The sequence below is a fragment of the Sinocyclocheilus grahami genome, unplaced genomic scaffold (genome assembly GCF_001515645.1).
Source record: "Sinocyclocheilus grahami isolate Dianchi unplaced genomic scaffold, SAMN03320097.WGS_v1.1 scaffold79.1, whole genome shotgun sequence".
In the NCBI taxonomy this organism is placed as follows: domain Eukaryota; kingdom Metazoa; phylum Chordata; class Actinopteri; order Cypriniformes; family Cyprinidae; genus Sinocyclocheilus; species Sinocyclocheilus grahami.
Window position 1 is genome coordinate 791,967 of NW_015505258.1, and position 9,619 is coordinate 801,585.

The following is a 9,619-nucleotide window of genomic DNA, read 5'->3' on the forward strand; positions in this document are numbered from 1 at the left end:
CACCAAATACACAAAATAATGTTCTTTTTAGCAGCATCATATGAACCCTTTAATATGATGATTTGGTGCTCATGAACATTTAATTTTATTATCAGTGTCGAAATTTTTTTTAGGATTCTTTAATGAATAGTAAGTTCAAAACAACAGCATTTATTTGAATCCCGAATTTCTGTAACAAATGTGTTTTTTTACTTTCACTTTTAATCAATTCAATGCGTTCTTGCTGATGACAAATATTAATTCCTTGGGAAAAAAAAATCTTACTGACCCTAAACCTTTGAACATTAGTGTAAATCTGAAAATGCACAAATAAATAAATAGATACATAAATAAATGCATTTCTTAGCAGTTTTCAATAGAAACTTTCAACATACTTTCTACTTTTCACCCCAAAAAACAAGAACCATTGACCTACACTAACCATAACGCCTTTTTCTTAACTTCACACTAACCATAATCCCTAAAGTCCAAAGGAAATCATAGGTTGATGCAAATTTTGATTGAAGCCCCAACCCAAAAATGTAGTTAGAAATGTTGTCTGAGAGCCAATAACCATGTTGAGCCAGGAACATGTCCCACTTCAGTAATTCACGTTAAGCCCCGGTCTTACACAGCTTTTGGTCTCGTCACCTTTACTTGAACTCCTCTTGGTTTAGTAACTGCCCTCGTCAGTGCTGTAAATCCGTTTTGGCTCTGCACACCTCAACCCATAAGCAGGTTAGTGAGGTCTCGTCTCTCTAATGCAAGAACTATGTCTTCGCCCACCGGTCCCTCCGCTCACACTGTTAGTAGAAAAGCAATCTATCATTCCTACACAGCTTCCCAAGGACATGCTTTTGTTTTACTCTGCGGCAGAGCATGATCTCACCCACCGCCAAACCACTGAGCTCAGCACGGCCGCCTGAGAGCAGAGACGCAATTACTGCAGTGCGGAATGCAGATGAGATGCGCTTGGCTCGCGTGCCACTGGCATTTTTATAGAGCCCCTCTCTTGGCAGATATGAATGGCACATGGAAACAGATTTGTGTTTTTGTGTGTTTGAAAGGTACTTCGCCAACGAGCCGTTTGCAGATCTCCACCGGGTCGAGGGGCTGAGGGGTGTGTTTGTGGCCACTCTGATCAATGGATCGGTCACTGAGGACAACATGCGGTCAGTCATCACGTTTGATAAAGGAGGAACCTGGGAGCTTCTGCAGCCACCTGCGGCCGACAGCCTGGGAGGAACCGTAGACTGCCAGGTATTAGGGATGTTGGTCATTTTGGATACTCGAGTACTAGATTAATCAGCCAAATACTCTGGGGTAAAGGGTTTTTCTTTTAGATGTCCTGTCAATTTAATAATAATCCAAAATATAAAAGCAAGATCCATGTGATTTTGGTCCATTTAGTTTAACTCCCATTCAGTTTTTTTAGCACACAAATACATCTGATGTGGATGTTCTTTATGATGAGTTGAGTGAATTTTCTTCCCCTGAAATGCACTATATGCTTTTTGGCATAAATTTCTACCCCCCTCTAACTGTTCAGACCGCACACTACTACCCAAAATGCCACTGTAACGAAATATAACATTTATGAATGATCATTGCTGGCATTTATGAGTACTAGAGTACTGAGTACTTTAAGTACTGAGTAAATTTATAGCCAATAACCGATAGATGTTAGATAAAATTTTATATTATTTTGTCTATACATTATATTATTTTGTCTAAAACATTCATGTTATATATTTATTTAATTCATTTGTCAAATAAAAAAGTTTCTAATCAATTTTAAAAAATCATGTCAACTAAAATAAATTTGAACAATTCTAAAAATGTAATATACTTATGGTATGTATTATATTTAATATGCATTGTTTAATTTTAAACGCTACAGATTATTTTGGCATCAAAACTGTAATAATGTACAGTATGAAGAATGGATATTCATTTTGAGATTTGCTAAAGATTACTTTGAATAGTGTTTATAAATTATTAATACTTTTAATGTTTTTAAAGTGGGCATTAGATGATGGCGAAGGTTATCTTCATGACTCATGAGCATAAACGATTAAATACCCAAGACTGAGTGATAGTGATACATAAAAAAACTTTAATATCAGTAGATAACTGGTATGAATGTATGAAGCTGTGGTTTTGTATTTGCGAAAAAGTAGTTAGACTGCTAAGTTTTACGATCGTAGGAGGAAGTAGGGCTTTTTCATGCTTTTCCAGTGAACTGTTTGTTACTATCTCTCTCTCTTGGCTTCTCAGCTGGACAATGACTGTTCCCTGCACTTGGCCCAGAGATGGAGTCAGCTGCTGAATATTCAGCTGCGCAGGATTCCTGTTCTGTCTAAAGAGTCTGCACCTGGCCTCATCATGGCAACAGGTAGGCCACATAACCTGCTCTCTGCTCCTCTCATATGTGCGTGAGAGAGGAAATACAAACACTTTAGCAGCTTGTTCGGTTTCTTCCTGTTTATGTTGCTTTGCTCCTGTTAACCAAGTGTGTGTTACTTCTTGAGTTCATGCCTGGTGGAAAACATTGATTTTGCTCTCTTTGCATGGTTTGGAACGCACTTCCTCCCTCTCGTATCCCTCTCTCTCTCTCTCTCTGCCAGCCGCAGCCAGGCCTTTAATTAAATGATTATTAGATAATGTGCATGCATGAAGACGAGAGCGGAAAACATTGATTTTGCTCTCTTTGCATGGTTTGGAACGCACTTCCTCCCTCTCGTATCCCTCTCTCTCTCTCTCTCTCTGCCAGCCGCAGCCAGGCCTTTAATTAAATGATTATTAGATAATGTGCATGCATGAAGACGAGAGGCGCAGGAGGCTTGTGAAAATGTCTGGCCGCTTCGGCTGCTATCACTCCGGTGCAGATGTGCTAATTATTTGTACTTCACCCACTGGCTAATTATCACATACAAACACACCCTCGCACTCATCGACGCCACCTCAGCATTGTTCTTATTGCAAAAAAACGTGTTAAGTGCCGCATATCTCTCTTAAGGAGATGAATGTAAATGAAGTTCATTAGCACTCAAATTAATTAATGACAAAACCACCTGCGGTGACGGAGCAGTACAATGCATGGCGTCGAAAAAAGGAAACCGATGATTCTGATGGCAGGGGTGTCGAAGGAGAAGGTGACAGACAGTATCCTTGTCTGGGCTGCTTATCACAGCGGTGAGACTGAAGCATCTGACAGGAACACAGTGTTTCTTGCCCTTTGCTGGGTTTGTTCTTCTTTGAGCTAATTTCCTGCTGCTTTGTCTCTATTGTGGTCTGAATTTTGAGTAGGCTGAAACATTAGCATCTACACTACAAATATGATGTGGTCAGATGCACTTGAGACCATCTCTCATGTGGTTTACATCATGAAACATAAATACCCCTTTTACACTTGTTTTAAACGCTGTCGTTTTGTCAGATGGTCACCTGATATCAGTTGTAATTGAGGCCTGTGATATATGACACCAGATGCAGTGTAAATATTGACTCTCAACTCACACTCTCTCTCTGTCTCTTTTTATCTCTCTCTACTATCTTCTATACAGGATCTGTTGGAAAGAATCTGGCCAATAAGCCCAATGTGTATGTATCCAGCAGCGCAGGGGTCAGATGGAGAGAGGTGAGGACCTGCATCTCTGTGATAGTGCAATAAAAAAAAATTTAAAAAACGGTTATTTAGGTAAAAAATTGAGTTTGCATAGAACACAGAAATCAGCCATTCATGTGTCCAAATTTGCTCAATCCAATTATGTTGCACTTTTGACTGTTTTTTTTTTGATGATGATTTTATTCACCCTTGTGTTGCTCCGAACACTCATATCTTTTTTTTCACATGAAGCAGAAGATTAAATCTGCTCTTTTTTTGTAGCTCATAATACATGATCATTAGGGCTGCACGATAAATCGCATGCGATATTTAATGCGCATCTTGTCAGAAAAGCCGGTTCTGTAATCAGCGGTAAATCTCCATCACCTGCGGGCTTTCACATTGAGCAGCATTAACTACACAGAGCCGTTGTTCACTGACGAGCTGCGCAAAACAACGTTCATATTCGCACGATTTTTTGCGCCGCTCGTCAGTGAACAACGGCCTATTTATTTCATTCAGTTTTTCTTTGTTCTCAGAAGCACTGCAGGTGTATTTTTAATGGGTCACAGACACTCGTCCATTCTATTATTTATTTAATACTAATTTAATATTCAAATCTTATCAGTTAACGGTTAATGTTCGGATACCGACGGTGGTTGTCGGTCGGAAAAATTAACCGAAATGAGCATCCCTAGTTTGTTTATATATTCATTTATGATTTTTTTTTTTTTTTGAGAAAGTATATGTTAAATCAGGAGTTTAACCTGTTTTCCTTTACATATTAAAGAAGTACCACTAGACTATCCCATCTTATATAAAGGATTTTTTTAGTCATGTGTTATTATCTCACTTAGGGCACCAGTTGAGCCAAAGTGCCATTAGTTACCCCTCAAAAAAAACAAAAACAAGGTGTACAATAGCACTTTTTATATTCCCAGACTTTTTGAAAAGTGTAGTAGCATTTGTTGTTCCATGTAATGGATATGTATGTTCTTTAGGCCCTGGCTGGTCCTCATTTCTACACCTGGGGAGATCATGGAGGGATCCTGATGGCTATCGCACAGGGTGGCTCCACCAGAACACTCAAGTCAGTAACCGTTTAAGGATCTAATGTCACTCTGCTTTTAGTAGAAGCTCTTTGAGTATTATCTGGCTTTAGGACGTTACTGATAGCTGTGTCTCGTCTTTTGCTGGTTCAGATTCAGTACCAACGAGGGGGAAACCTGGAAAGAGTTCCAGTTCTCAGAGCAGGAGGTATATGTGTACCAGCTGCTGACTGAACCGGGTGAAAAGAGCACCATCTTCACCATCTTCGGCTCATATGCAGACCAGAAACACAGCTGGCTCATTGTGCAGGTCAACGCTAGTGATGTGCTTGGTAAGAGAACAGTGCACTTATAATTGGTGCACCTTGTAACCACCACACCTTAGTAACTGCCCAGCAAATCCCCTAGCAGCCAGTTCTACATCTTATGTGTGTTTAGGTGTGCCGTGCTTGGAGGGCGACTATAAACGCTGGTCTCCTTCTGACGAGAGGGGAAACGGCTGTCTGCTCGGCAGAGAGATGGTGTACAAGCGCCGCTCGCCTCACGCCACCTGCTTCAATGGCGAGGACTTTGACAGGCCCGTCACTCTGTCCAACTGCTCCTGCACTCGACAGGACTATGAGTGGTATGAGCCGAAATCCCGTTTTCCTTTGCTTTTCTCATTTTGCCATTTTCTTCACCTGAATGCCAATCATTTCCCTCTACTTTGTGTCATCTTTATCTGATTGCAGTGACTATGGGTTTAAGCTGAGTGAGGATCTGTCTCTCGAGGTGTGCGTGCCTGATCCTGAGTTTTCTGGAAACCTTTATGCCCCACCAGTACCCTGTCCGGTGGGCACCACTTACCGTCGCAGCAAAGGGTGAGAACAATGTTACCTTTACCTACAAAAACACAGCTGATTATACACACTACGATTCAAAAATGTATTCAGTATTAATACTTTAATACTTTTATTAAACAAGGATGCATTCAATTGATCAAAAGTGACAGTAAAGGCATATATAATGTTACAAAAGAGTTATATTTGCAATAAATGCTATTGTTTCAAACTTTCCACTTCTTAAAAAGTCTTAAAAAAATCTTTACAAAAATGCTTCACAGTTTACACAAAAATATTAAGCAGCACTGTTTTCAACATTGATACTAATAATACATTTTTCTTGAGCAGCAGATCAGAATGTTAGAATAATATCTGAAGGATCATGTGAAACTGAAGACTGGAGTAATGATGCTGAAAATTCACCTTTGCCATCGTGAATTATGGGAATGAATTGCATTTTAAAATATATTAAAATAGAAAAAAACTTATTTTAAATTGTAATAATATTTAATATGTAATATATATTTCATATATATATATATATATATATATATATATATAAAAACAGTTTGACAGTATTTTGATCAAATAAATGCAGTCTTTATGAGCATAAAAGACTTCTTTCAAAAAACATTTTAAATCTTCGACCCCAAACTTTTGAACAGTAATTGAGTACTGATTCGAAAAAAATCCATGTTGCTCTGTTCATGTTTTACTATCATACAATACTGAACCAGGCAGAATTTATTGGAATTAAAAATTGGTAGTTTTAAAATGAAATTAACTTACAAAAAGAATGATAGCCCAACTGATTATTTACAATTGATGTGTTATATCACACACACACACACACACACACACACACACACACACACACACACACACACACACACACACACATATATATATAATCCATGTTGCTCTGTTCATGTTTTACTATCATACAATACTGAACCAGGCAGAATTTATTGGAATTAAAAATTGGTAGTTTTAAAATGAAATTAACTTACAAAAAGAATGATAGCCCAACTGATTATTTACAATTGATGTGTTATATCACACACACACACACACACACACACACACACACACACACACACACACACACACACACACACATTTATATATATAGTGGCCCAATCATGTACCATAGTGATGACTTTATCTCAAATTTATAGCTACTGTATATTGATATATCTACAGTTTAAATTATAAATAGAGAAAAATTATGACTATTCAGGAATGAAAATCTGATCCTGTGGCCATATGCTGACTTCAGAAAATATATAACGATTGAACATTCATTCTTTAAAAAAAGAAAAGAAAACTCTTTTCATGTTTGTCACTACCCTGTCACCCTGGACAGTGACAGAGTTGTCTATAAGCCACTCTTGCTGTGTACTTGGGGTCATTGTCCTGTTGGAAGGTGAACCTTTTGCCCAGTCTGAGGTTCTGAATGCTCTGGACTGGGTTTTCATTAAGGCTATTTCTATATTTTGGTGCATTGAGCTTGTCTTCTACTCTGACGAGTCCCTCAGTCCCTGCCGCTGAAAAACAACCCCACAGCATGAGGCTGCTACCAGCACACTTTACTTTTGGGATGGCGCTCTGCAAGTGATGAGCAGAGCTGGTTTCCTTCAAACCTGATGTTTGGAATTGAGGTTCATCAGACCAGAGAATCTTGTTTCTCACAGTCTAAGGTTCCTTTAGGTGCTTTTTTGCAAATTCCAAGTGGGTTTTTGTGTGTCTTCACTGAGGAGAAGATTGAGTTTGGCCACGCTGCCATAAAGCCCAGATCGGTGGAGTGTTGCAGTGATGTTTGTCCTTCTGTAGGTTTCTCCCATCTGCATATATGATCATGGAGCTCAACTAGAGTGACCATCAGCTTCTTGGTCACCAGTCTAGACAAGGCCCTTCTCCATCAGTTGCTCAGTTTGGCCAGGAGGCCAGCTCTAGGAAGAGTTCTAGTTGTTTCAAACGTCTTCCATCGTGGATAATGGAGGCTACATGCTTCTGTGAACCATCAATGAAGCAGAATTGCTTGGTTTTTGCACTGATATGCATTTTCAGCTGTTAGACCTTTTATTAAGATGTGTGTGCCGTTCCAAATCATACCCATTCAACTGAATTTGCCACAGGTTAACTTCACTTGATGTGTAGTAACGTCTACAAGCAACATGAATGCTCCTGAGCTAAATTTCAACTGTACCAGAATACTTACGCAATGGAATCATTTAAGTTTTTTAGTTTTAATAAATTTGCGAAGATGTTAAAAACCTGTTTTTTGCTTTGCCATTATGGTGTATGGAGTATAGAATGATGTGGGGAAAAAGTAATTTAACATAAGGCAGCAACATAACAAAACATGAAAAAAATTTTTTATATACATATATGCATATATATGAGCAATATAATTCTCATACTCGAGCGAGACCGGCTCTATATCAGCATGGCTGTGATTAGGCCAGAGGCACGAGGCCGCAGAGTACGAGAGTGATATTGCGTTTATACAACAGTTCGATGGAACATGTGTGTAATTAAACAAGAGATAATGCAGTGCCTTATAAAACCCTCTTTTGTGCGGAACTACTTCCTTCCGCCACGGATTCAAAGCTCAAGTTGACAGTTAAACATACGTCACTTTTAGAATTCGTATCAAGGGCATGTGCTGCTTCAGTTAGGTTATTAGTGAGAAATAATGAGGTTATAAGAGAGAAACAATGCTGCAAATCATGCATTCAAATGAGAGAGAGAGAGACTGCGAAGCTAGACGTTTCTTCTTATATTACCTAACACACTCTACGATTAGCTCAGTGAATAATTACAACAAAAAAAAACATAGACCCGGCTAGAACAAGCGGATTGATACAAAATTGCGAAAGGGCGTTCCTGTAGCGATACCAGTACAATATATTGAGAACCAGAACAAACTGTTGTATATCTATCTATCTATATATATATATTAAATGGGGTGAATACTTATACAATCAGTTATTTTAATCTTATTTTTTATAATGATTTTAGATGACTTTGTAGAGGTCAGGACTTTCTTGTTTTCTCTATAAAGCCAAATCATATATTTTGTGATTCAGTGCTGTAAATCAGCAAAACATGAGAAAGTCTTAAGAGGGTGAATACTTATTAAAAGCTCTGTGTCCTCCTGGATACAGAATGTTAGCCGCCACCATAAGCTGCAGCCCGGGAGCATTATTAGATCTGCCACTGCTGTGTCACCATGCATCTCTCCTCTCATTATCTGCAGTCGAGAGGAGAGGATTTATTTAGAACACTGACTTGAACTGAATTTATCTGGATGAGTTTAGATCTCTTGCTCTGTCAGTTGAGATGTGAGATGTGAAGAAATGAGGTTAATCACAATTATAGTAATGATTCCTGGGAAAATGGGGAAGTAAAGTTAATTACTATTATTTAGGGATGCTCAATATATTATGATCGTATCTATTATGAACCAAACTTTTAAAAAAAATTTTTTACTTAACATGTAAGTCAGTGTTGTTGTTTTTCTTTCTTTTTTTATCAGCTAATGTTGGTTATTTAACTGGGTGGGGACTTAAAGGGTTAGTTCACCCAAAAATGAAAATTAGCCCATAAATTACTCACCCTCAAGTCATCCTAGGTGTATATGACTTTCTTCTTTCAGGCGAATCCAGTCGGAGTTATATTAAAAATCGTCTTTGATCTTTCAAGCTGTTTAATGCCACTCAGTGGGTGATGCATGCCTCAGTCCAAAAGGAGTTAAATAAAAAGCGCCCATCCATAAAAATAATTGTCTCACACGGCTCCGGGGGGTGAACAAAGGCTTCCTGTAGCGAATCGATGCGTTTTTTGTAAGAAAAATAACCAGATTTAAAATGTAATAATCACTTTAATCTAGCTTGCGCTCATTGTTGTAAACGGAAGCAGATCCGGGCGGATGACGTATGAGGTCGGCGTTGCGCATATAAAGTATAAGTATAAGCAAAGGAAGCAAAATAAGGAAACTTTGCTTCCTTTGCTCCTGTTAACAAATGTTGGTTTTCACGAGACTCACAGGCGCATGCGCAACACTGAACTCATACGTCATCCGCCTGGAGCCGTGTACAACTGTTGGCGCAAGCTACATTAAAGTGATTATTACGTTTTGAATATGGATATTTTTCTTA

The 9,619-nt window shown here is 38.6% G+C and overlaps 1 protein-coding gene across 1 annotated transcript in view; it reads left to right on the forward strand.

Annotated features, from left to right (window-relative positions):
- sorl1 (sortilin-related receptor, L(DLR class) A repeats containing) overlaps positions 1-9,619 on the forward strand; it is a 107,391-nt gene that overhangs the window by 53,559 nt on the left and 44,213 nt on the right. The window contains exons 9-15 of the mRNA XM_016273568.1: positions 1,047-1,239; positions 2,257-2,374; positions 3,546-3,619; positions 4,588-4,676; positions 4,789-4,967; positions 5,074-5,260; positions 5,367-5,495. Coding sequence (XP_016129054.1) covers positions 1,047-1,239; positions 2,257-2,374; positions 3,546-3,619; positions 4,588-4,676; positions 4,789-4,967; positions 5,074-5,260; positions 5,367-5,495 — 969 coding nt within the window. The remainder of the gene's footprint in view (positions 1-1,046; positions 1,240-2,256; positions 2,375-3,545; positions 3,620-4,587; positions 4,677-4,788; positions 4,968-5,073; positions 5,261-5,366; positions 5,496-9,619) is intronic.